Here is a 27895-nt window from a genome sequence, read left to right as displayed (position 1 = left end):
TATTCAGAAGTGTGTATTTTTAATGTGTTCTAATGACATCTTGCAAAAGGGGGGCCTCGGTCAAATGTTAATGCCATTTGGGGGGCCTCGCCCTGGAAAAGTTTGGGAACCCCTGGGCTACGTGAATGTTTTGTCGTTGCTGTTGGGTTTGTGTGTGTGTGTGTGTGTGTGTGTGTGTGTGTGTGTGTGTGGTTGGGGACGGGACGACTAACCTTTTATTATGGCATTTCTGAATGTAAAACTTAAAGTAGACTGAAATATATATATATATATATATATATATATATATATATATATATATATATATATATATATATATATAATTATTAAAATATCATTCATAAAAATGTGGTGTGCTGTAAACACACAAACGACTTCAAAATAGTCAATCTTAAACATATTAACTGTATAACGTTGTCCAGGAATAAGAAACGGAAACTACGTGCCTGTGTCATGACTATGAAAGTTTTTATTTTGTGTTAGACGATCTCTTTACATGTGAGAATATACACGGAAGGGAAACACGCTGTGCCGCATTGTCCGATGCTGTAGGAATGAAGTTACGCAACATTATCCGTAGCGCAAAGCGTTCCCGTGCTCGCGTGGAGTGCGCTTCCGGCCGTAGGCGTGGAATAAGTCACTGCCCTGAGACTTCATCAAGAGAACATGGCGACAGTGGCGGGTGATACATGTGCCACCCTGAATCCCTCTGTGTGCCAGGGAGTGCCGCCACTGCTCACGGATTTGTATCAGTTCACTATGGCATATGCCTACTGGCGAGCGGGCAGGCACAATCAACACGCCGTGTTCGAGCTCTTTTTCCGGGATAATCCATTCAACGGCGGGTTCTCACTTTTTGCAGGACTGAACGACTGTTTGCAGTTTCTGCGCGACTTTCGTTTCACAGATGAAGGTTAGTGGTGTAGTAGTGTATTTGTGTTTGGACTAAAGGTGATTTAAAGAGAGTTTCACAGTGAGATCGTCTGCGCATGGCTGCTGAGAAGTTGCGCAATAGACGGGTTACACTACACTAACATACAGGCAACAAGAGAACTTATTTGAATGTCAACCCCCCCCCCCCCCCCCCCCCCCCCGAAGAACTTTTCTAATATCCCAGAGTTTTCCCAAAAACCACGCACTTTCACGTACTACTTAAGTGGGCCAACTCAAAGCCCAGTATGTCCATTCTAACTTCTGAATGAATCTGTGACCTTTAGTCTCCGTCATGAAACGAAGTTCACTTCATGGGTTTGTTAATACCAGAGCACAGCCAGCTGGTTAACGTTAACAAAAAAACAAACAAACATTGTATTCATTCATGGGTTATCATTCAACTTTGTGGTGTTCTCACAAAGAAAGAAGAACAGCAGGAATGGGGGAGAACATTCTGAAGTTTTCTCACCAGACTCAGACAGAGATCCTATGGTGCACCATAGCTGTTCAAGATAGCAGAGAATGCTGTTGGGGAAAAACAATGGCATAAAATTTTCATCCCAGGGCAAATATTCTACTATCTTTCCCAATAAATATATTTTTGCACTAAGTAGTGTCTTAGTACCCGTTAAATTCATAGATGTGCAATTAAAATCAATATTCCATTTGTGAATATTTAGTAATTCCAGATTTGTAGTTTATACAATCACTAGTTTATTCAGAAGCAGGCCAACAAACTGGCATATTATGTAAAGATATTTGTTAAGCAGAAATCAACCATTACATGTGTGTTAAAAATTTGTTGTGTTATACAGATGTGGAGTACTTGCGCACTGTGCTACCCTCAAACACACACCCTGATTTCTTCGCCTACCTGAAAGGGTTAGACTCCTCCGCTGTGTCTGTCAGCGCAGTAGCTGAGGGCACCGTTGTTTTTGCCAGGGTACATGCAGAAACCACACCCATTCTATTTAACTTCTGATGGTAAAACAGTTAGACAGTTTGGTGAACTATTATATGTTATTATGTAGGTTCCTATTTTGGAGGTGTCTGGCCCACTGGCTGTTGTTCAGCTACTGGAAACCAGCCTTCTCTGTCTGGTCAACTATGCCAGGTGTTGTTGTTATTATTATTATTATTATTATTATTATTATTATTAAATATTTTTAACTGTATTTTTAACTCAAGAACAAAGCGCCTCAGTTAAATGCATTGTATATGTTTGGCTGTCATAAAAGCAATTTTTATTGTTCACATCAATGCTCACTGTCTCTCTACACATTTGCATACTCTCAGTCTGGTGTGCACAAATGCTGCACGGTTTCGTCTAGCTGCAGGCCCCAGGCGGCGACTTATGGAGATGGGTCTGAGGAGAGCTCAGGGGCCCAATGGAGGTCTGACTGCTTCTCGAGCTACATATATTGGAGGTATATACATACAGATGCATACACTAGTTAGATAGTACACTCATTGCACATTTTATTTTTTACACTAATTCACAATAGTTACTAAATAATATACTTTAAGATGAATAACTAAATAATGAGCTATAGCAGTTATAGATTTTGTGAATTTGAAATTAAAGACATGTATTTACTGTCCAATATATACTCACTGGCCACTTTATTAGGAAAGCCTGTGCACATGCACATCCACAGAGTTATCTAATCAGCTGGTCATGTGACAGCAGCACAATGCAAAAAATACGAAAATAGTTTGAATATTTCAAAAACTGCTAATTATGACTGGGTAATAAAACGTTATCTGTATTAATCGACGGTACACCTTTATCGATAACGATAGAAAAAATCTTCTATATAATGCTTGATAAAATGTTAAGAGACATGAAGTTTGGTTGCAGGAACAACCCTCAAGCGTTCGCCGTCCCTGGATCATAAACAACCTATCATATGCTTTGATAAAGGAGTGTGCCACGAGTGACAAGCAAACAGTCAATAACACGTTAGGTATCTGTGGGATTCAGTTGCGCCATCACCATGTGATATCAGAACACACAAACACATGCGAAAATGAGTGCTGTGCCTGACAAGGAGATTGTGAATAAAAAAAGACATGTCAGCTCACCAGTGTTGCAGTTTCTTTTGGTTTCTTTTTGACTGACAAACATCAGAAGACCGACGTGTGTAAGCTTTGCAAAAAAAAGCGTCCCGAACAAGTACGGGAAAAACAAGCTGTGAGAGACTTGTAGAGCACAGGCACAGTGCTCCGCCCATGTGAAGTGCGTGTGACTCTGAACCGCGGACAAGGCAGAAAGGTTACATTTTGCTGCTTTTTGTATTTTCTGTTAAAATGTTGGCTCTTGGGAGGACAGTGAATGTCCTCAGAGCAGGAGCTCGACTCGTCAGACCTCAGCACAGTGTTCTCCGGAAGTAAGTGTTAAAGTTTTATATGAGGCTAGACTACAGTAACTATGCTAACAGGCTGAGCACAAAACAGAGCACCATGAGTCACATTCTACGCTACAATGCGATGTTGACCGACCTTAAAATTTGCCGTGATTGTGCTACATTTACACTTTCAGATTGCACACATTTTGTAATATTTCATTTATTAAGTTCAAGAGTTTCTTTAACACTTATTTATTTAATCTACATATAAGAGAGGATATTTGTTAAAATTCTTTTTTTTTTTACTGTTAAAACTAAAATTATTTGTTGTTTGCCTTAATAAATCTCACACACAACAGTCTCTAGAGTTTACACAGAATGGTGCGCCAAACAAAAAAATATTGTGAGCTATAATTATGTGGGTGGAAATGCCTTGCTGAAAAGAGAGGTCAGAGGAAAATGGCCAGATTGGTTTGAGCTCAAATAGGAACTCAAATAGTAACTCAAATAGTAACTCTTTACAACTGTGTTGAGCAGAAAAGCATCTCAGCATGCCCAAAACATTGAACCTTAGGATGGCTACAACATCAGAAGACCATTACTGAGTTCCATTCCTGTCAGTCAAGAACAAGAATCTGAAGCTATCATGGGCACAGACTCAAACTGGATAGTTGAACATAAAAAAACACTTGGTCTTTTGTCAACTCTTCAACTGTCCAGTTTGGATGAGTCTGTGCCCATGATATCCTCAGATTCTTGTGCTTGACTGACAGGAGTGGGACTTGATGTGGTCTTCTACTGTTGTAGCACATCCACTCCAAGGTTTGATGTGTTGTGCGTTCTGATATGCTTTTCTGCTCACCATGGTTATGAAGAGTGCTTTTTGAGTTATTATAGACTTCCTGGTCATTCTCCTCTTATCTCTCTCATCAACAAGGTGTTTCAGTCTGCAGAGCCTCTGCAAAAGGATGTTTTTTTTTTTTTTGCTTTTGTTTTTTGCACCATTCTGTGTAAACTCTAGAGACTATTGAGTGTGAAAATCCCAGGAGATCAGCAGTTTCTGAAATATTCAAACCAGCCAACTGTACCAACAACTATGCCACAGTTAAAGTCACAGAGATCACATTTACTCTTCATTCTGATATTTGATGTGAAAATTATTTGAAGCTCTTGACCTGTAGCTGCATGATTTTATGCATTGTGCTGTGCTGCCACATGATTGGCTGATTGGATAACTGCATAAATGTGCAGGTGTATAGATGTTCCTGTTCAAGTGATCGTTGAGTGTATTTTGATTTGCACTCATTAACTGCTATAAAGCAATACCTGTAAAATAAGGCATCACTATCACTGTGTCCTTTTATTGTCACATTTGGACACATTTGGATGTCATGGTCAGGTTTCCACAAAATTTTGGTGATATAGTGTACCATTTAATAAAATCCATTGTTGTATGGGATTGATGAAGAAAATGCACTTTCCATTTTTCTTTCTGGTCTTAGGTTTTGACTTAACAAGTAATGCTCTGGCTGGGCGTCTCTTTGGAATTCCAGTGGCAGGCACCATTGCACATTCTTACGTCACATCCTTCTCCTCTCTTGAGGAGGTGTGTCCAAAGGTGCGTCATAACATTGAAGAATATTAATGTGAAAGAGGTTGCTTTTCAGATTAAGTCAACAACAACAACAGTTTGAGTAAATTGCTTTAAAGGAGTCATTTCATTATTTTGAAAAGTTTTTAAACATTAATTATTTTTTTATTGGGTATAATAAAATAGGTTAACATGCTTTAATGTTCAAAAAAGGCATTATTTGTCATAGAATGTACCTTATTGCAGTGCCTTTATTCCCAGGCTGCCTGAAATGCTCTGATTTCTTCAAAGCCCCTCCTTACGAACAGCCTAGAGTGCTCTGATTGGCCAGCTGACCCGTTGCATTGTGATTGGCCGAAAGTCTCACGAGTGTGTTGGAAAAGTAACGCCCCTTAGGTTAGCTTTAGCCTCCAAGGCTTCTAAAATAATTCTAAGCTCCTAAGCAACATGTCGTCAGTTTTACCATATCAGTTTGAGCCCGAGTCCGATTCAGAAAACAAGGATTATCAAGCAGAATCAAGTTTGCAAACACGACCTGAGCAGAACATTTCACAGTGGTACATTTTTTTATTTTGTATCTCTCTTATCTTTCAGATACGATGTTAATTCCAACCCCGTCGGTGGTACTAACTGTGCTGCACACAGCTGCTGTGTGTGCAACCAAAGTCTCTGTCAGACCACCAACATACAAACAAACATTTTAAAAAACTGAGACAACTTAGCCAACACGTTTGCAGAGGTCTAAAACTGAGCCACAACGCAAAACTCTGCATTTGAAGAGTCAATAGCAGATACTTCATAAATATTCAAACACACTTACAAGTTCTGATTCAGAAGCACAAGGTTGTCCAAGCAAAGTGGGAATCACCCCACTTTTCGGGAATAGCCTTCATGTATAGCCTGCCTTGTATTCGGCCAAGTTCATGAAGCTGTCCTCCGTAAAAAGCGATGTGCACAGGCAAACGTTTGGGTTGTACTGCTCAGGAACAGCATTATAAATAAACAGTAACCACTAATTTAATCCGTTTCCGGAAGGCTAAACAAAGAGGTTTTGCTTTCACACGGAAGCAAACAGCGTCTCCACTACATGGCACCTGAATTCACTGAAGCCTCGCCTTCTTTCTTCGTGGCTGCCTTTGGGTGGGATTATGGTGCTACTGCACTCCGTGGTGTAGAGAAATTGCGGAAGTAAATCGAACAACGTGTTTTGGGCAGGTCTGGAGCAATGCGCTCTGTTAGATAGAATAAATCCCTTTGTGGGAAAATATGAGTTTTGGGACTTTGCAAAGCTTATACATGCACAAACAGATGCATTAAACTCCCAAACAGAAGTAAAACATTAAAAATCACATTATGACTCCTTTAAAGCCGTGTTTCCCAAACTTTTTCCGTCAAACACCCCCTTGGAAAAAAATACCATACTGTGCAAAAGTCTTAGGCACCCATTTATTAGTTGAAATTTTGTAATAGGTGTATGACCTTCCCATGTGGTCAACAGGAAATGAGGAGATGGGAGGCTTGGGACAACTAAAAAAAAGGTGTTCTTTATTTTATTTTTTATTTTATTTTGCTTTTCAGTGACTTTAACACAACACTCGGAGGCTTACACCAACATAAATACATATAGCTATACACACACAATAATAACAACAATAATAATAATACAAGCACTTTATCTTCTTGTGAAAACTCATGTAGCCGAGCACCCCTGTTATTCAGCTGGGACTGACATACCTGCACTTGTAGGAAATTCTCCTGTGTTAATTGCATGATTCCCAATGTGTGGAGTTTTGCTTTCAAGTCACGAATGTACTGAATTTTAACTTTTGCTCTCCGACGATGCTTGCACTGATATACCAATTCAAATGGGAAGAACCACATGGAGGGTGGGTTCTCGTGCTGTGACTAATAAGGGTTCAAGTCATTTATCTCAATTTCGAACATCATTATCAGGGCTTGAAGTACTTGAATTTAGCTTTTCAAAATTTAAGTACTGGAAATTGAAGAAGATTTAATTTAAGAAGATCACTGTTAAAAGCATGGACAATTTTCAAGTTTTCTCGGGAATCCATCAATGCCAAAAGTTTGTGGCAGAAGGAAGAACCATTGCTTTTCAACTCTGCACTGAATCGGGACATTTTTAAAGACTCATCACTCAGGAAAAGTCTGTGGGTTGCAAAAATCACAAAAGTTGGACACTTAATATCTGAAGGTGAATGGATATTAGCTGAGATTTTTGCTGAAAAACTGAGCATAAAATCAATTCAAGTGGCAAAGAAAATTTTGACTCAGATTGCTGAGTGTTTGCCAAAGAGTTATAGACTTTCCGTAGAAATGTATAATGGAGAGATGGACATATTTGACTTTCCAGAATTGGAAATTGCAGTAGAGACTGAAAGCTGGGAAGAAACTGAGGGTGGAAACCTTTTAAGACACCTAAGTTGTGAGTTTTCAGCAATACAGAAAAACAAAATCACTGTATACACTGTGTATAAAGATATTGCATCTCCATACTCTTGCAAACGAAAAGGTGTCTAAATGGCAAGAGGTGTTTAGTGTCGTGGAAATTAGACAACGCTTGCAGACTCTTCCTCTGTGGTGAAAAAGCTTTATTACAGAAAGATGGTTAATACAGGATAGAAGAAGCAGGATAGAATAATGAGAGAGCTCTGAGGCGCTTGTGCTGAACAACTACTATATATATGAAACGCAGAGCATGATACACTTCTGTGTACCGATAAGGAGCAGTTTGATGCAGTTCAAACAGGCTTTGTTTTCGGATCTTGAAGGATGTAAAGACGAACCTTGAACAGAAGAACATGTTTGTGTCTTTGCATGCAGATAAACATTCTGTAATGATCTAAGTGATATGACATGGCCTTCTTATGCGTTATCCTCAGATGAGAATGAACAGAACAAGAACAAAACTATTACAAAGTAAAGATTAATAATTTCTCTCACATTTCCCCCTTTTATCATTACAAAATATGATAACTAAAATTAACAGAGAAATTACTATGTTGTGAATACATCAGAACTTCAGAATCCTTTCACGGTTCAACTGAATTCATCATAAAACAAACATAATGAAGGCACTAAGGCTGTTTTTTTGTGGATATAAAGTATCCTGTCATCAAGCAATCTAATTTAGGGTGAAATGAGAGTCATCCTGTCAAAGGAATTTTTACAGTAGGTGTGAAATGGATGTCAATGAGTTGTCATCGTCAGTGTCGCTGGAAGGATTTAGTGCCCAGTCAGGTTTAGGATACAAGTGTCACGACTCGAGGCGTAACGAAGATAGGGATGGATGCAAATGCAGTTTAACAGTTATTTAATGTGAGACACAGGCAGGTAAATCCAAATACGTAATCCAGAAACATAATCCACAAACATGCAAAGGTCAGGCGATCGGCAAACAGGCATACACGGGACAAAGCATGAATCAAGGTCACAGTCACGGAATACAGGGTCGATATACAAAACAAGAAACCTAAACTATAATGAGGAACTGGGAGCGGAGAAACCAACGTGGACTTAATGCACTATTCTAAACATGGAACATGACAAGGACAATAACTAAGACTATGACTGTGGTTAACTATCCAATGGAATCTAAATTAATCTAATCTACTATATCTAAAGTAAGTATCTTATCTAATCTAATCTACTATATCTATCTAATCTAATATTCCACCCCGTGTGCTGGGAGGCATGCGGTATGTATACACACATGATCAGCATCAATTGCTGACGGCTGACACCAATCTAGACACACGTGAAATAACAGCCAATGACAGAACAGGGAGGAGACATAACAGAAACATAACAAAAAGCACGTGTCCAATGTACACAATGTCATGATTGTCAACAAACGAAAAGCAGGTGCTCGCGCACCTTACTCGTGCACGCGCGCCCACATGCTCTCCTGCGCGCTGCTTAAAGGGGAAACCGTGCAACAAGACAGCTTGGTTATCATAGGGATCGTAATCAGTCTTTGTCAACATCAGCGTTTGGTCATTAGTGATTTCAATGAGTGTGAGAGACTGTTCTGAACGAGAGAAAAAGCAAGGCTTTTTATAAGCTTTTTATCAGGCAAAATGAGCAAGACAAGAAGAATTATTGCACCTATTGGTAGACAGATGGTTAATATCCACGAGCCCCATCCCCCAAGTACTGAGTTCAGCCAATCAAACCCCGTCTCGCTAGTCTGCGGAGAGTTGCGTATCACAGACCACGTGTTCAATGATAGAATAAGCATTATATATCTGCGTGATGAGGGGGACATGTTACATTGTGTGGGTAACACTGTTGGTAATGATTCTTATGACCAAAGGCGATACAGAACTGTTTGCAGAGGCGATACAGAGGCAGCCAGTATCTTGGCATACAGGCATTTAACTGCTAATTGTCGTCTAGTCTGCAATAATCTACTAAAGAATTTTGTGGGTTTATGTAGGACCTATAGAAATCACGTCACCTTAGACACTTAGTATTGTCACCACGATCAGCTAAATACCAAAATTTGGGTAAAAGTGTATGTGTCATGCACTCTTTCTGCTGAAACGATGTGATTGATCAATAAGTCTTCCACCAAATAAACTCCAATATCGTGCTTTGGTTTATCTTTCCAGATTAAGGGTCTACCCAAGGACACCCAGTGTTGTCGGGAACGGTCCCAGTGATTTGTGAGTTTATTTATGTGACAGGGCTTACTAACAGATACCACCTATATCAGGAGAAGGGTGCACGATTAGGAATAGGTTTGTATGTATGAGTGGATGTGCAGGTTGGCATCTAATGATTTGTGTCTAGTTTGTAACAGTAGTCTGTGGTCAGGGAGCTTTGGGGCATAAGAGGTGAGGTAGCCAAGTCACGTCGAATAACCTCTGTCCTGGTCATGTGGCTATATAGTACGCACTAATGAAGTTCAGTCCTCCTAAGAGTACAGTTTCCATGTCATCAACATTTTCTCCAAAAACCATTATTTTACAGGCTACTAGATACCACTTGGTGTCTTGTGTTGTGTAACCACAAGAAACTGGTGTGAGAATGTGTGTTTGAGTGCAGTGTGTCATGTGTGTGGGCGTGTATATGCAGGTTGTCGCTCGTGAGTGTCAGTCCTCCTAGAGGCCTCTTTATAGAGAATCACTTCCTAGTTCTCCTGTCGAAGTCCCGTATTTTCCAGCTCAGTGCTCGGCTCTGGCACTCTCCTAGAGTGGCTGGCGTGCATCCATGTGGCTCTCTGGCTGACCTTTTCCACGGAGCGAGTGATGAAAAGGATCTAGAATGGCCCCGACCACTATGGCTTGTTCCACCTGGTCCTGCGGAAGTCCTGGAAGCTGAAAGCGCTGCCTTTACCTGCTTGTGGATAGAGTGCAGAGCAGAGGACAATGTTGCACAGTAATTTTACATTGCATCATCACATGCTACAGCGTCGGGAAGAGGAGCTGTAACATGTTCTGTGTGTGGAAGTCTCCCAAACAGTATCCTAAAGGGGCTAAGCCCATCCTAAGCCTGTTTCAGAACAGCATTTGCTCAATCTGTTTTTTAGTGTCCCATTTTCTCTCTCTGCCACCCCACCACTAGCTGGATGATATACACAGTGCTGCTTTAAGTCAATACCCAAATATTCACCCACTTACTTAAGGGCATGGCTCACAAAAGATGTGTCATTATCATTGGAGATTATCATTATCAGTACCACGTCTGAGTCCTGTTTGGATGTAGAGACGTGGCCTTCTCTACCTTCAAATGCACGTTATGAGTTGTGCAAACATCGTGAACAAAATTTTACTATTATTATTTTTTTTTAGAGTAATTAGAGAAACCAGTGCTTTATCGCAGCTATCAATCCCGCTTTTGATGCATGGTCCCTGCCATGCATCAACTTTGAAGACAAGGACAGCCCTGGGGGCACCGCCAAAGTCCGTCAACAACCATGTCACCTGCTTTGCGCCACTTTTCCTTCACTGTAGCTCGTGCTTGGAGGTCTGAAAGCTGTAAAGGTAAAAGTGATTATTTTCTTTTGAGTTTTGATAATGAGTCTTTATTGATCACATATACATTACAGCACAGTGAAATTCTTTTCTTCGCATACCCCAGCGTGTTAGGAAGTTGGGGTCAGAGCACAGGGTCAGCCATGATACAGCGCCCCTGGAGCAGAGAGGTTGCTCAAGGTCCCAACAGTGGCAGCTTGTCAGTGCTGGGGTTGAACCCCCGACCTGTAAGCCAGAGCCTTAACCACCAAGCCACCACTGCCCCATATTGGGACCATAGATGCAGCTGCTTGCTTTGCTGCACTGTCCACTTGAGTGTTTCCTAGGAAAACAGGGTCTAATTTATTAGTGTGTGCATCACATTTGCATACCGCAATACTTTTGGGGAGTAGGACTGCATCCATTAGCTCAGAGACTAGTTTGTGGTGGGCTATGTGTGTTCCTGAACTTGTCAGGAAGTTCCTGTGTTTCCAAATTGTTCCAAAATCACGTACTACCACAAAGGCATATTTACTGTCTTTGTAGATACTTGCTGACTGTCCCTCAGCATGTTTACATGCCTTTATGAGGGCATACAGTTCAGCTGCTTGTGCTGAAAAGATTGAGGGGAGACTTCCTAACATGACCGTCTCGTATGCGGTCAGTACTGCATAGCCCACTCTATTTTTACCTGTTAGTTGCTCCCCCCAAGGGCAGCTGGTGGACCTTGTACAAATTTCCTTTTGAAAAAAGAACTGGAGATCTTCAGTGGAGGTTAGTACATGGTATAATAGCTACTAACAGACACAGAGCACGTCTTGATCCGCAGGTGAGGAAGGGATTACAGCTGTTGTTTTCAGCAATAGATGGGTGTTGTCAGACCCTTCACCTATGCGTTTCATATATGGACCTAAATATAAAAAAATTAAAAAGGAGTCTCATGTTTTACTGAATTTTATATTTGGACAAATTAAAATGGCCAATTAGTTGTCAAGTACAGAAGAACTGTACGGTAATGATTCTTGTAAAGTTGTCTCTCACTCACTCTCACTCATCTCACTCACTCTCACTCACTCTCTCTCACTCTCTCTCTCTCACTCTCTCTCACTCTCTCTCACTCTCTCTCACTCTCTCTCACTATCACCACCTTTTATCCTCGCCAGTGCTCACGAGACACAGCACAATCATTAGCAATAAACCTCCACAGGTGCAGGTCCTTAAAACTCACTCTTCTAACTCCACCCTCCATTAACAAACCATCACATTACACAACATACTACTTTTCAGATTAAAAAACAAAACAATGTGTGACTGTCAAAATCTCCAGAAGAACTGTGGCATATTCTCCAAGATGCTCAGTAAAAGTTAGCAGCCAGTTTCCTTATAAAACTGCACAATTGTACTTGAGAGTACTGAAGGTTCCCTTTTAAAAGGAACTTCACGTTGCGTTTAGCATAACACTATGGGTGCGCCCCTTGCTTGCGACTGGCATCTGAAGCTCGTGTAAAATCATTCCTATTTATAGGCCTGCCATTATCAGGTGACGTGGCAATTATGCGCGTCACGTGATATGGCACCTGTGAACCGTGCCGTCAGCCTTATTATCTTCAGCGAGACTGCATGTCAGTTGTTTGGTTAAAGAAACAAAAAGACGCTTCATTTCCTCTCTATCTTTTCTCAAAATCTCAGAAGTTTTCTAACCCTTTACAAAAAGAGAAGAAGAAAAAAGGAATGAGCGAGAGAGAAAAATATGAGTGAGAGAATTCAGGAAGTGTGTTACGTGCTCCCGTTTCATCACGGGGAGTAGTGCACACTTTCTGTGTGAAGTGTGTAGGGATGGAGCATGGGATAGCAGCCTAAAGAGGCTGCGCATTGTAACGCCTACATCAGGCAACTCCGCTCGCGACTCTCGGAAACCGAAGCGAGTTGGGTTTCAGAGCCTCGTGGTTTCAGAGCCGGCCACTGCTGAGGCATCTAGCCGTCTCAGGTCCGGGGAATCTCTTATGGATTCCGAAGGGGAGCCGGAGATGAGCGCTGCTCTATCTCTTGCTCTGTCTTCTAGGTCCAGCTATCCGCTGGATTTTTAGAGCTCCTTCCGCTATGGAAAGCCAAAAAGTGGAAAAAAACACGCACACAAAAATAATTGTAATAATTTCTCTCTGACGCCAAGGAGCCAGAATGGTGTACTAAAAACTGAGAGCAGAATATAAAGAGCTGCTTGAAGTGATTACTAAGGCTGGAAGAGCATTTTGCTCCCCAGTGAAAGTAAATCCCTCACACTGCAGAAAACTCCCTTTTCTTCCAGAAGTGCATGACAAAATATTAAGCTTCTGGGGGAAAACCATGCATAAGTCGTATTTATAACCCAACAATGTTGGATTATTAGGCCATTGTGGGGGATAAACGGCATGGCTATTTAGCTATGCTGAAGGTGGAGGAGGCACTTGCGAGCTACCTCTCTCTATCGATGGCAGGTAATTTAGGGGGGCTGGCTTCGCCATCCAAGCCACCGTGTAAGGCCGCCATGGCATTGGTGGGCAAGGCCTATGCAGTAGTAGCATTGCTTGTGGGTCACTGCAGACAATGACAGTGTTACAGGCCTACCAAGCAGACCTGCTGAGTGAGCTCGACATATGGCGGCATTCAGCCAGTTCCTTCCCTGTTGTGTCGAGTGCACGAGTATGAGGGAGACACAGAAGGTGAGTATGGCAGCCCGCCAACCCCCACAAACAGCCAGGGGAACCGGGCGGCCACAGTCGCGGCCTGCTACTAGGCCTGATCTGAGAATGTCATAAAGGATAAGCAGACAAAGAAGAGCAGTCCTGAGGGGCCATGGAGGGATGTATCAGGGGACATGAGGTTGTTAGGGCAGTTAGCCCCAGTACTACTGTATGGCCTCCCCTAGCCAAGGCGGTCCCAAGTTTTCAGTATTCTCTGGTCAGCGAGCTGTCACAGGGCAACGAAAATCCGATGCTTTCCCTCCAACAGAATGTGGAATAGTTACCGTTACTAAAAGACTATCTGGCAGCGTGGAAACTACTGCCAAATGTGTCTCCATGGGTTCTGTCTACTGTAGAAAAGGGTTACCATGTCCAGTTTAGAGCTCGCCCCCCCAGTTCAGAGGTATGCTCACCACAGTAGTCAGCACAGACCAGAGCCAGACGATAGCGCAGGAAGTAAGATCCCTCTTGGACAAATGGGCCATAGAACATGTACCCCATTCCTTGAGGGAGGGAGGTTTTACAGCCGTTATTTCCTGGTCCACAAAAAATAGAGGAGTATGCGGCCAATTTTTGATCTGCGTCATCTGAACTGTACTCTTCGGACATACAGGTTCAAGATGCTGACGCCCAAACTCATCGTTCCACAGATTCAGTTTGAGGACTGGTTTGTGATGATAGATCTAAAAGGTGCATATTTCCACATAGAAATATCACTAGCTTTATCCCCTCGCATCTTCACAAACTGCATGGATGTCATTCTGGCTCTATTGTTACTCCAAGGCATCCGTGTACTAAACTACCTGAATGACTGGTTAATTCTAGCACGATCCAGGGAACTGGTGGTTCAACATGGAGATGTTGTTCTCACTCACATGAGGAGCTTGGGGTTCAGGTTGAACCTCAGAAAGGTATGCTTTCTCCAGTGCAGTGGACAACTTTTCTAGGGGTTATAAGGATTCCACTATGATGAGGGCGTTTCTATCCCCAACATGCGTAGGGTCAATCCTGTCAACATTGAGCAAGATAAAGCTGGATTTTGGCATCCCCTCGAGTCTCTATTGGAGACTATTGGAGCTTGTGGGCAGCCAACGTCATACCATTGAGCCTATTGCACAGGAGACCATTTCAGTGGTGGCTGAGAAGTTGGGGGTTGAATCCAAGGACAAAACCTCTGAGAGTAATCAGTGTCACACGGCGATGCCTATGTGCTCTGAAAATTTGAGCGTCCCCAGTTTCTAGCCTTGGCTCACACTCTAGGGGTGTCTCTTTAGCGCAAGGCAGTAATGACAGACACCTCCCTCACGGGCTGGAGCGCAGATTTAGTCAGCTGTCCAGCTCACGGTCTCTGGAGTGGCCCTCATCTGGAGCGGCATATAAATTGCCTAGAAATGTGGGCCATATTTCTAGCACTGAAATTCCTTCTTCCTCAATTGAGAGGTCACCATGTGTTTACAGACAACACAGTGGTGGTCTCATATATTGACACCAGGGAGGATTATGTCCATGCCCTCCGTTCAGGCAGGCGCAACTAATTCTTCTGTGGGCAGAGGGAAAGTTTTGTCAGTGAGTGCAATGTACATTCTGGGCAACTGGAATGTGGGGGCAGACATCCTGTTGAGGCAGGGGCTGAGGCCCAGGGATTGGTGGCTCCATCCACAAGTGGTGGAGTTCATATGGTGGAGGTTTGGCCAAGCGGGACTGCATGTGTTCACCTCCGAGGAGAGAGCACACTGTGGTTTGCCCTCACTCCTCCCACACAATTAGGGCTGGACGCCATGGTGCACTTGTGGCCGAGGTCACATCTGCACACTTTTTCCCCGTTCGCTCTGCTCCCACAAGTTCTAGCGAGAGTTTGCCAAGACAGTCTACGTCTGCTGCTAGTAGCACCTTATTGGCCAGCTCAAATATGGTTCTCAGAGATAATATCCCTGCTAGATGGCACTCCTTGGAAGATTCCCATCCGCAGGGATCTATTGTCTCAAGCTGAAGGGCTGATTTATCACCCTCGGCCGGAACTATGGAAACTGTGGGTCTGGCCCCTGAGGGGCACCAGCTCATAGATTCTGGTCTCACAACTGAGGTTGTAGATCCATCCACAAGGAAATTGTATGCGCTCAAGTGGCGGCTTTTTGTCTTTTGGTGTGAGGAACGCCAGCTAGACCCAGTGAACTGCACAATAGCTACAGTCCTGGAGTTCTTACAAGGACGTTTCTCAGCGGGGTGGGCTCCTTCTACAATCTCAGTTTACGTGGCCACCATTTCGGCCAGCCAGGCCCCTTTTGATGGAGCCTCTGTGGGGCAATATCCTCTAACTTCAAGGTTTATGCGTGGCGTCAGGCGGCTGAGGCCCATCTGCAGGCCATCCATCCTGGAAGGTCTGTCAGGTGCCCCATTTGAGCCCTTAGTGGTAGCCTCTGAGAAGCTTCTGACACTAAAGGTAGCTCTTCTGCTGGCCCTGACATCTCTCAAGCGAGTAGGAGATCTACAAGCTCTCTCTGTTGTCCCCTCTTGTCTTGACTTTACCCCTGGATTAGCCAAGGCCTTCCTGTATCCTAGGCTGGATTATATTTCTAGGGTGCCTACATCTGCTGCCCAGCCTGTGGTGTTGCAGGATTTCTGCCCTCCTCTGTTCCTCACACCGGAACAAGAGAGAATGCACCTGCTGTGTCCAGTAAAGGCTCTCTGTACTTACGTCCACCGCACCAGCCAGTGGCCTAAATCGGAGCAGCTGCTGGTCTGCTTGGCGGCGACAGTAGAGGTGATGCTGTGTCAAAGCAGCACATCTCTAATTGGATTGTGGAGGCAGTCTCTATTGCTTATGAGGCGCATGGTTTCGCTACACTTCTGGGCATAAGGGCTCATTCCACTAGGGGGGTCACCTCCTCGAAGGCTTTGTCCAACGGGGTATCCTTACAGGATGTGTGTGCTGCTGAAGGGTGGTTTACGCCGCACACATTCATTAGATATTACAGCCTGGATATTCATTCCGCCCCGGTCTTGAGTGTCTTGCAGTGACCCTTAGGCTTGGGTTTTTTTTGAAGAGGCCGTACCCTCGGTATGACGGAGTGGGTATTCTCATTCCCATAGTGTTATGCTAAACGCAACGTGAAGTTCCCTTTGAAAGGGAATGTAACGCTGTTACCTGAGAAGAGAATGAGACGTTGCGTAGCTTTTTCATACTGGGGTAGGCCTGTGAATTACGTCTTCACTTCAGATAATAGAGGCTGACGGCGCGGTTCACAGGTGCCATATACATATCACGCTACTCGCTTAATTGCCATGTTGCCTGATCATGACAGATTTTACACAAGCTTCAGATGCTGGTCACGCGCGAGGGGTGCTCCCATAGTGTTATGCTAAACGCAACGTCTCGTTCCCTTCTCAGGGAACAGGGTTACCCAGACGTTTCTTTTATTTATTTGCTTTGTGTATTTTATTACTGTTTACTGCTCTTTATATTGTTTTTATCTAGAAACATTTAATATCATTATTTTTGAAGGAATCTTTGCTTTAGAGCATTTCTGTGCACGTGCCTAAGACTTTTTGCACTGTACTATATGTGGTCTTCTCCAAAAGTATTAGAACAGCAAGGCCAATAGTTTTGCTATACAATGAATACTTTTGGGTTTGAGATCAAAAGATGAATGAGACAATAGATAAGAATTTCAGCTTTCATTTCCTGATACTTACATCTAGATGTGTTAACCAACTTCGAACATGGCACCATTGAAATGGCGCTCTGACATAGCGTTTTTATCCAAAGCGTTTTGCACTGTGTCTCATTCACCCATTCACACACACACTCACACACCAATGGTAGCAGAGCTGCCATGCAAGGCGCTAACTTGCCATCAGGAGCAACTTATAAAAAGTTGTTAATAAACTACCGTGTAAACAGCAAATTTTTATTACCTTAATCCGATTAAAGTCATACTCAAAGTAAACACAAATTAAATTGAGACATGTGGAGGATTCCTGTGTAATCGCATTATTGACGTGTATTACAGACATGTAAACACCTTAATCACACTATTGACGTCGTGTGGGAGTAAACAGTCTTAATCGGGGTAATATTGGATTATTGTTGTCCATGTAAACGTACTGACTATGTCTAAATAAATCACCTAAAAATGCTAACATTTCACATACTTTTGCAAATATTAAATGTATTTTGATTTTTAATCTCACTGCAGACTCTGATGCCCTTGAGAGGTGGTGACCCTGTTGAGCTTGTCCCTCTGGTAAAGGACTGGTTAGCACGTGTATGTCAGTTACTAGGAGCTAAGCCACAGCAAGTGCGTGAGGGAGAGCTTGCTGCTTTCCTGTCCTATGCCATTGCTTATCCTTTCAACTTTCTCCCTGTGATTGACAGCTACAGTGTCAGCAGGTAACACAATGTCCTGTTTCTAAGAGTAAAATGAGTTTTTAAATTTTTTTATGTCATGGAGTGTGGTGGAACGTGTGCTTTTTATTGCAGTAGTGGCTTGCCCTGTTTCTGTGCTGTTGCCCTGGCGCTCTGTGAGCTGCAGTATCAGCCTCTGGGAGTAAGGCTGGATAGTGGAGATCTCTGTAGGCAATCTCTGCTAGTGTATAATGTTTTCAGACAATGCAGCAAGCAGTAAGTTTAGCCTTTTACAAATATTATAGTTGTTTAAAGACCTCTGATACTCAGTAGTTTATCTGTTTCCCACTAGATTTTCAGTTCCTGCATTTGAGTCGTTCATCATTGTTGGTACAAATGGTGTGTCTGAAAAAAGTCTTTCTGAACTCAACAAAAGGGTAAGATATTCCCTTATAATAGAAATATTCCACTGTAGCCCAGAATTACATCATGCTACCTTTTAGTAAATGGTTTCCTCCCACACTTTCAGGATAATGAGATCGATGTAGTGGGAGTTGGAACTCACCTTGTTACATGCACAAGTCAACCCTCACTTGGTTGTGTATATAAGGTAACACTGAAGATTTCTAGAGCCTACTAGTAAATGCATCCAGATATAGTCTGAGGAATCATGGATAGATGCAATTTTCACTTATTAGTTAGTAGAGGTTGGAGGTCGGCCTAGGATGAAGCTGAGTGAGGACCCAGAGAAAAGCACACTGCCAGGCAGAAAGGCAATCTACAGACTGCTGGACACTGATGGTCAGGACCCTTTCCAGCCTCCTTACTGCTGCAATCTTTCCTATTTAACCCAATGAACAAAATTTGTGGGCATTTGCGCCCCATTTTATTTTATCCATTTATGCCTTAAAATATTTTATACTTAAAAAGACACAAAGCTGATTTTTGATTCAGAAAAAATTAAACGTCTAAATGTTTTGACCATTTATTATGATTATTATTAAGCCAGTTCTTAAAAGTTCTTAAAATAGAATGGTGTCTAAGATCTAGTCTTCTACTGTCAACTGAGATATTGCCTCAACAGTACAACAATAGTATTGTTGTTTATGTCCCCTAGTTACTCTCTCACCTTTTCTTTATCCTCTTCACATCTTGATTTCACCACTCACAGGTCATCCTCAAATGGATCTCATATGCCTATCAGAGGAGCCTGCCCCAAAAGTGGAAGAGCCCATAAAATGTCACCCTTTAGGGCTGGATAAGGCTGTCCAATCAGTCACACCTGCCCATGTGACAAGGCTACGATTAGATGTCTTCTCACATGGAGAGGTAATCTCCACCCATTCCACTCTTAGAATTTGTTCAGTTTCATCAATTTGTCCCTTATACTATACCATCTTTTTGTGTGAACCCTCCCATTTTTGGTCTCTCCTATTTTTAGCATTAATTAAAATCCTTAACAATGAGTTGATAGGGTGAAAGGAAGGGAAGATATTTACAGCTGGTGAAGGCAGAAAGCATGAAGGCATGCACAGAGGGGCCAGTGTCAAGCTAGAGAGCATGCACAGAGGGGCACGTGTCAAGCTAGAGAGCATGCTTCCTTGTGAGATAATCTAATAATGCCACAGTGCATCTCCTCCTATTTGGTGTTCAGCTGTCTTCTATTTCCCCAAATTGATATACCAGTTGCTAGCAGTTAGGACCAACTCTACCTCTGGGGCATATGCTGTTTTTACTGTTTGGGGTGCCTGACATGTTGGTTGTTAGCTGTGAGATATCATTATTATGAGTTGCTATAAGGAGACAGCAATTTTGGACAGTTGTCAATGTAGATATTAAAGAGACTAGAACTACTGCAGCATAAGTGACTAATGAAGACCGGCAGCATAGACACTGAATTTGCAGATACTTTTGTTGAACCCCTTTTCCATTTGTTTATCAAATCCTAAAAACATCTAGATTTTGTAAAGCAAGACATTTTCACTGAATTTGAACACTTTCCAAAATACCCCAATGACATAATGTCTGAAACAAAAATGTCTGACTACAACGTCTGACCTTAATATTCTTCTATGCTGTATTTCCAGATTTTGCTTCCTTTGAGCAGTGCATATGAGAGTCGAGTACATGCACAGACCTCCATTCAGGCCTTGTACCCCCATCACAGAAAACTGGAGGAGCCAGTGTCTTACACGGTTAGTGTTTAATTTGTCTAAAATTAATACCAAAAGTATTCTTTCTTAAATCTGTGTATTTGTCTTTCACAGGTGGCTGTGTCAGAGAGAATTCATTCTCTTGTATCTGACATCAGAAGAGGAAACAGCTAACACGGCGATTTTCTGAGCCACCAAGCTTCAACTTCAGCAGAGACTGTTTTGTATTGCACATCTTTGCACAGTTGTACTCTACTACCATCATGGGTCTGTGCAGATGAATGTTTTATGAATATGTTGAATGTCCTTATATTTTACTAACAATACCATTATGAGAAACAATCTGACCTCTCTTTTTTGTATTTGACTAAATTAGACTACAAACTGAGTTCATTAGTACTTAGTAATGGCTGGAAGTTACACTGCATTTGATATGCTTTAAATGTCCTCAATAAATTCTGTCTGATTTGTATGACTAGATTACATTAATCTGAGACAATTGAAATATTAAAAACATTTTTAATTACACAGCCACCCACATAGCAATTGTTTTCTGGCACAGCTCCGGTCCACACAACCAATTCTCCCTCGGCCCACATACTGCAATGAATGATGGCCCATGAATGGCCCAGATTCGGTTTACAAACAAGGGCCACACATAGGCCATAACTGGACCAAATGTCAGCCAATACCAGTTTCACTTTTCAATACCAGAATCCCAGTCTTAACCATATCAACACCAGCCTGTATCCAGAGACCCAAAAATTGAGCCACAGCCCAGATTATTCTTGCCCAAATAATGTGAAAAATAAGTCACACGAAAACTGAATGTAACTGTTTTTTTTTATTATAACTTAATTTAATTTTTTTAATTTTTTATAATAAAAATTATAACATAATTATTTTAACTACCTAAGCTGAAATTATACACTAAAATGTAAAAGTTTCAGATAAGGTTTAAAAACAGTGCAGAGGACGGTGGTGGCTTGGTGGTTAAGGCTCTGGGTTACTGATTGGAAGGTTGGGGGTTCAAGCATTTCACTGTACATATGTATATGTTATAAATAAAGACTCATTATCATTAAAATAAAGTCAGTCCCTCCAGGATTTTGCGATCAAAGAAATTAATGCAACATCAAAGCAACTCCACAATATTTGGTGGAGCTTGCAAAAAAAAGTTTCACAATTACCGCAGATTTTCCGCAGATTTGGGTCAAGACGTGTCATGTGACGTCATCACCTTCAGCCAAAGCTGCATCGCACATGAGTACAGTTAAAAGATCTCATTTACCAACAAACATCACTGCAAAAGACAGCACAAAACAATTTCTTGCAATTGCAATTTCACCAAATTCAAGTAGTTTTCCACAAAAAAAGCCCAGAAAAACTCATCAAATTGCATGGCAAATTTTGAAATAAAAAATTTAAAAAATTGTGAAATCAAGCTATTTTGGCTGCAACAATCACAAAAAAAACCTTCAAAATGGACTGAGTAGTAATAATCTAACAGGCAAAGTTAAAACTAAATTATATGAAGTAATATTAGCCTTAGTAAATAAAAGCCTGTAATGAAATGTACATGAAATGTCTAAACAAGGTAACACTTTTAACACTTGTGTGTGCGTGAGGAAGAAAGAGTGAGATTCAATTCAGAATTTTTCTCAACATGTGATGCCTTCTCCAGCCTCTCTTTTCTCCTCAACCGCTCTCTCCTTCCTCCATCTCTGTCAGGAGCAAGCTGAAGCCACCTTTGTACATTGACTTCTATCTCCTGTTCGGTGGAATTTCGTGTCAGCTGGGTTTTTTTCTCACAGCAGCTAAAAACACATACAAAATTATTAAATACTTATATACAAACATTCATCATAAAATTATAACATGGCTGTATAACACTGTAATAATGCTTGATCACATTGGTTGAAATATATTACCTTCATAATGTCATGTAATGGAGACTGAGATGGAAGTGCACGTGTGGCAGTTTAATAAAAAGACAAGAAGTCCAAAGGATCAGGCAGAAATCAATGTACATAGGCAGGCAAGGGTCAAATGATCAGGCAAACAGGCTAAACTAGGTAAGGCAGAGAATCGAGGTCAACAGAATAAACAAAGTCAAGAACCAGAAAAGCAAACATGATATAAGGCTTGGAATAACGACAGAGACTAAGCAACTGAGCGTAATACTTCGCAAAGACTAAGTGTTTGAACAGTCTCTTATATGTGTGGTGTGAATTGAATGCAGGAGTGCGTGATTAGAATGAAGGTGTGTTCTGGGAATTGCAGTCCATGACAGTCATGTTTGTAGGCCACAGTGCAGGATGGGAATTGTAGTCACTGGTCTGATGTGATATGACAATTAGTTTTCAATAACTAGTATTATAGCTATTCAGAAGTTGTAGGCCTGACTGCATTAGAGTTCCATATCATTTTGCCAATTATTTCAGTTATTAGCCGTACAGCCTTGTTACTCCTGTAATTACACAGAAAAAGCCTAAGCCTCTGTTATTAGTTCTACAGTGACACCATTGAATTAGTAACAGAGGGTTGGGTGAATTTTTTTGAAGCAGCAATGAGCAATGAACAGCAATTAGGCTGTTTCTAATCTAGATGCTGAATCTGTGGCGTAAGGAAGTCTGACACAAGCATTTTAGGGAAAATAAAACCTGAAAAATGTTTTGAGGAGTGGAAACCATGGTATAAGCTGATGAGTGCCCATTGAAGTAGTAAAAACCAAATGCACACTTGAGGTATTTCAGCAATCTGTCCTAAAATATTTGGCAGATAAACCTGCCCTGCCGTTCACCAACTATTATATGCAGGCAAAGAGGGTGGCCTCCACACCAGAACTCCAACCTGACACCCACGAGGTAGTCTCACCTGCCGAGCTCCAGCCGGAGGTCAACGTAGCGGCCTCTGCTCCGGAGCTCCAGCTCAAGATCCATGAGGTGGTCTCACCTGCTGAGCTCTAGCCGGAGGTTGACATGGTGACCTCATCTCCAGAGCTCCAACCTGAGACCCATGAGGTGGTCTCACCTGCCGAGCTCCAGCCGGAGGTCAATGTGACGACCTCAACTCTAGAGCTCCAGCATGAGATGCACGAGGTGGTCTCATCCCCAGGGCTCCAACCTGAGACGCACGTATTGGTCTCATCCCCAGAGCTCCAGCATGAGATCCATGAGGTGGTCTCCGACACAGCGCTCCAGCCGGAGGTCAACGAGGCGACCTCATCTTGAGGGCTCCTACCTGAGACCCACGAAGCGGTTTCATCCCCAGAGCTCCAACAGGAGACCCACAAGGTTGTCTCATCTCCAAAGCTCCAGCATAAAGTCAAGTTCCTGCTAGAGGTCATTAAGGTGACCTCCCAAGCCAAGTTCATGTCCGAGGTCGAAGAGGCGACCTCTCAAGCCCAGTTCCTGTCCGAGGTCGAAGAGGCGACCTCTCAAGCCCAGTTCCTGTCTGAGGTCGATGAGGTGACCTCCCACTCCACGTTGCAGGCTGTGATCAACGATGTGATCTTCCATGCCAAGTTCCAGTCTGAAACCAACGTCACAACCAACCAGGCTCTGCTCACGCCTGAAATTGACGCCACGATCAACCAAGTTATGCTCACGCCAGAGTCTTTTGATACAACTAACCAAGCTATGCTCATGCCAGAGTCTGCTGACAAGGACAACCAAGTTCTGCTCACACCCAAGTCTGCTGACAAGGACAACCAAGTTCTGCTCATGCCCGAGTCTGCTGACAAGGACAGCCAAGTACTACTCATGTCTGAACAGACATCATGACTAACCAAGTTCTCCTCATGCCTGAGACGGACGACACAATCAACTGAGTGCTCCTCATGCCTGAGACTGATGACACGATCAACCGAGTTCTCCTCATGCCTGAGACTGACGACACAGCCAACCCAGCGCTGCATACACCTGAGTCTGCTGACACAGCCAACCAAGTTCAGCCTGCAAAGTTGATGGAGAATGATACTCAGACTCTCTGTGTGACTGAGGATGCCGCTCAGCATTCCTATAAAGCTGAGGATGCCACTCAGCCACCCTGTTCTACTGAGGAAGTTTCGCTGCCTCCCGTTGCAGCCAAGAGCTCCGTTTTGCTTCCCTACTCTGCCGTAGATGTCACTACGCCAAGGTTCTATGAGGACGTCGCTCCGCCTTCCTGATCCGCTGAGGACATCGCTCCGCCTTCCTGCTCCGGTGAGGATGCCGCCCAGTCTCCCGGTTCAGCTAAAGACATTTTGTCCAAAGGGCCAGGACCGCCAGGAGGGGGAGTGTCTTTTGGCACTCTGGGAGGAGCGCCCTTGGTGGGGGGGGGGGGGGGGGGGGGGGGGGGTATTCTGTCACGATTTCTCCTTGAGTGAGCGCTGGTCAGAAAACTGAAGTGTAAATATTACGTTTGTTATATAAACCCCTCATGTTTTTGTGCACATTGCACAGTATTGCATTTGAAGAGAATGACTTACTAACCAACGGCAAAGTGCTCACATAGGTGTCAGCTGTTATGCACACCTTTTAGATTTTTGATATTTAACACTACAACGCATGAACCAAAAAACCTACATGAATGTATGGGGGGGGGGGGGGGCATATGACCCAACAACAAAAAATGTCCTATTAATGATATAATTAGCGATAATACACAAATGTTTTAATATTTCAAAGATGTTTATTTGTTTTCTGCATCTTATGTCTATCAGGTAGTCACCAGATAACTGCCTTGTTGACTCAACTGCCATTTTTGAAAACTGTATAGGGAACTGTGTGTAGAGAGAAAGAGAATGAGTGAGTGAGTGAGTGAGAAACTAATTGATTACTGAGCAATTTGATATTATTATCTTTTCTCAGATTGAATTTTACCACTGCAGGTGGTTCCATGTGGCATGCCTTTGTATATCAGAGAAGCAGTTCAACAGGGCTCAAAAGGTTGACTGGAAATGCTGCCTGTTAATAATTTTGAATTCCTTTGACTCCCATCCTCAATCTGTTTAAACATGTACATGTAAACATGTATAAATTAAACTGTACACATTTCTTGTATACACCTGTCTTCATGGACTAGTGGTTCCTATCCTAGATCAGGTGTCAGGTACTGTGAGCTAAGTGTGTAATTTACACACTTAGCTTACAGTACCTAACAGATAAACAGATCTGACAGATAAAGAGTTGTAAAATGTTGTTCAGATGGGTGCTGGCTGAAAAGTTTACTAACTGCTCTGACCTGATAAGGACAAATGTATTTAACTCTTCTATACTAACAAACACCTTAATTTTATCTCACTTCAACATTATTACTGTGAATTAAAAAGTGAGGTCCTAAAGCTGAATAAAGCAGGAGTGTGTTTCTAATCTTATCCCCAAAGGGCTCGTTTGTGTCTGCAGGTTTTCTTTCAAACCAATCAGGAGCCAGAACTCATAAAACTCATCAGCTGTTTAAAGATGGAAGAAAATAATCAAAAGACTGAATTGAGGTGTGGTTCATGCTTGGAGGGAAACCCTTCAGCCACTTTAGATTATAATTTGTAAGAAATGACTATATATGAATAAAATAGACTTGCATTTCTTACCTGTTTTTCAGTTCTGTATGCTTTAACTGAGATGGTGTTATGACTTTTGTGTTCATCCATCATACACAGATAACTGATGAAGCTTTGGTCAATACGATAGTAGATCTCCAACACTTCATTATGCTCAGAGTAGATCTTGGATACTTCAGTAGATCCAGACAGACTGGACAGTGGAACTTATCAACTGAAAGCTGTTCTAATGAAATACTCGCCTCTGCCATTTTCCTGCACTCACACACTGACAGAGAGTGAGCTAGAGAAACAGGGAGAGAGAGAGAGTGGTGCTCTGAGTTTCATTTTCACTGAAATGAATTGCCTGGTTTTCTGTATGACTGTATGTGTGTGTGTGTGTGTGTGTGTGTGTGTGTGTGTGTGTGTGTGTGTGTGTGTGTGTGTGTGTGTGTGTGTGAGTGTGTGTGTGTGAGAGAGAGAGAGAGAGAGAGAGAGAGAGAGAGAGGAGGAGGAGGAGCAGAAAGACAGAAAGGTTATAAACACTCCTCTGTTAATCATTTCTTTTCCCTCTAACCCTCCTTCAGATTCAGATCATCAATATAAGAAAAGACTAAACACTCTCAGACTGATAGCAAGCATCTAACAAGACAAGGAACATTTGACCCCAAAAATGTCCAGCATAATCTATGTGAAATCTCTGACATGGCTTACTTGACCTCTCTCATGGGTGAAGTGGAGCAGATGCTGGTGTGTTACGATGTTCTTGGCATGTGGCACAGCCTTTGACTACAACTTCTCTTGCGTATTCTATGACCTGTCTAGCTATTGATCTCCACTGCTGACATCAGGGTGATAAACTCCATCCTGTCCTCCCGCTCAGCCTTCATGGCGTGTTCAGGCAGTGGAAGCCAACTCATGGCTTGTCTGGCTTGTTGCTCATTTCCTACTCATAGGCACATAACCATTTGAGGTACTGAATCCTGTTTGTTAAAGAGACAAAGCAATGGCTCATGGTTTGTTCAGTTTTGACCATACATGTACTTGTGGAAATGCTGTATTCTGAAGATGACAGCTAAGCCTTTTTGTCTAGTTGTGAATAGTTGTACTCAGAAAGCATCAGTGCTTTTGAGACCAAGCTATTGGCCTCTCTTGCCTATAAGTCATTAGGTGAGACAAAACCACTCCTGTACCATATGGCGGCGCATCCATGGACAAGACCAGATCTTTCTTTCATTTGTAATGCACAAGTACATTCGATGACTGCATGATCTTCTTAGACTTCTGGAACCCTACTACCTGTTCCTTTTCCCATGTTCACATTGTATCCTTTCTTAAAAGTAATGTAATGGTGTTACATTACATGTAATGTTGAAATTTGGCAGAAATTTTGTAATTAAGTAACTGTAAGTAATTAAGTAAGAGTAAAATACAGAGTTCTGTGTCATTTATGGGTGCAGAGTGGAAAAATGGCCAGACTGGAGAAGACACTGAAAATAGGTGATTTTACCCTAAGCAATCCCTTATGGGTATTTGTTGGCAAATATTGCTTTGATGTCTCTTTTAGGGTTGCTTGTTGATGCGCATGGCTAACATCCAATTTGCTATATTTTTCTCTGCCCAATAGTTTCTCAAACAAATCCTGCACTTTGGGTACTGGATATTGCTCAAGCTCCAACACCAAATATACAGTAAGTTTTAAAACATAGTATATGTGCACTGATGCCCTCTTATTTGTATTACATATTAATCATAGAACCTAGCTAAATTTGGGTGTCCATGGTTTTCCTGTAATAAAGTTAATTAACACTTAGGCCTCTTTAACATATTTTGACAAAGAAAAGACACAAGCTTTTATGCAGGATGACTTTTAGAAGGCTCTCATTTGTAAGTTGCTTTGGATAAAAGCGTCTGCTAAGTGAATAAATGTAAATGTATTTGGTGGGTGGGATTGTAGAAGGCTGGAGTTCTATTACATGCAACCCAAGATCAGGAATTTCTAAACAAGCTATATCATAAGATTTTTTTTCACAGAAGCTCTGAGCTGCCATGCAGAAAACAAAATCACCATTATAATGAGAAGAAAAAAAAATTTATTACAAGAAAAAGAGGAAAATGTCCTGTTGTTACGATGTGGCGCCTGTAGATGGCGTATGAAGCGTGCTAATATAATGAGTCTTTATTGGTCACAGCACAGTAAAATTATTTTCTTTGCATACCCCAGCATGCCAGGAAGTTGGGGTCAGAGCGCAGGGTCAGCCATAATGAGGCGCCCCTGGAGCAGAGAGGGTTAAGGGCCTTGCTCAAGG

At 42.2% G+C, this 27895-nt stretch overlaps 1 protein-coding gene and 1 long non-coding RNA gene across 3 annotated transcripts; one reads left to right on the top strand and one right to left on the bottom strand.

The window, feature by feature from the left end:
• The first annotated feature begins 577 nt into the window (after positions 1–577).
• naprt (nicotinate phosphoribosyltransferase) lies at positions 578–20537 on the top strand. Of its 2 annotated transcripts, none has more exons than XM_017457893.3 (13): positions 578–913; positions 1749–1876; positions 1965–2047; positions 2230–2360; positions 4784–4899; positions 17764–17957; positions 18051–18188; positions 18265–18349; positions 18442–18522; positions 18611–18713; positions 19084–19241; positions 20000–20107; positions 20180–20537. In XM_017457893.3, exons 1-13 carry the CDS (start codon positions 667–669, stop codon positions 20237–20239), a joined length of 1632 nt encoding a protein of 543 aa, XP_017313382.1. In that variant the 5' UTR covers positions 578–666; the 3' UTR covers positions 20240–20537. The 2 variants fall into 2 exon arrangements, with proteins under 2 accessions (XP_017313382.1, XP_017313374.1); XM_017457885.3 differs by having other exon boundaries at positions 580–913; positions 18048–18188.
• Positions 10675–25957, bottom strand: LOC128635317 (uncharacterized). Its single transcript, XR_008398258.1, has 3 exons — positions 25638–25957; positions 21256–21882; positions 10675–10869 (listed from the first exon to the last, which is right to left on the bottom strand). It is a non-coding gene; the product is annotated as an uncharacterized LOC128635317 (long non-coding RNA).
• Positions 25958–27895: the final 1938 nt, after the last annotated feature.

Source organism: Ictalurus punctatus, chromosome 2 (genome assembly GCF_001660625.3).
Source record: "Ictalurus punctatus breed USDA103 chromosome 2, Coco_2.0, whole genome shotgun sequence".
Taxonomy (NCBI): Eukaryota; Metazoa; Chordata; class Actinopteri; order Siluriformes; family Ictaluridae; genus Ictalurus; species Ictalurus punctatus.
The sequence above is the reverse complement of the archived record's forward strand: the minus strand, read 5'-3'. Positions and strand labels throughout refer to the sequence as shown.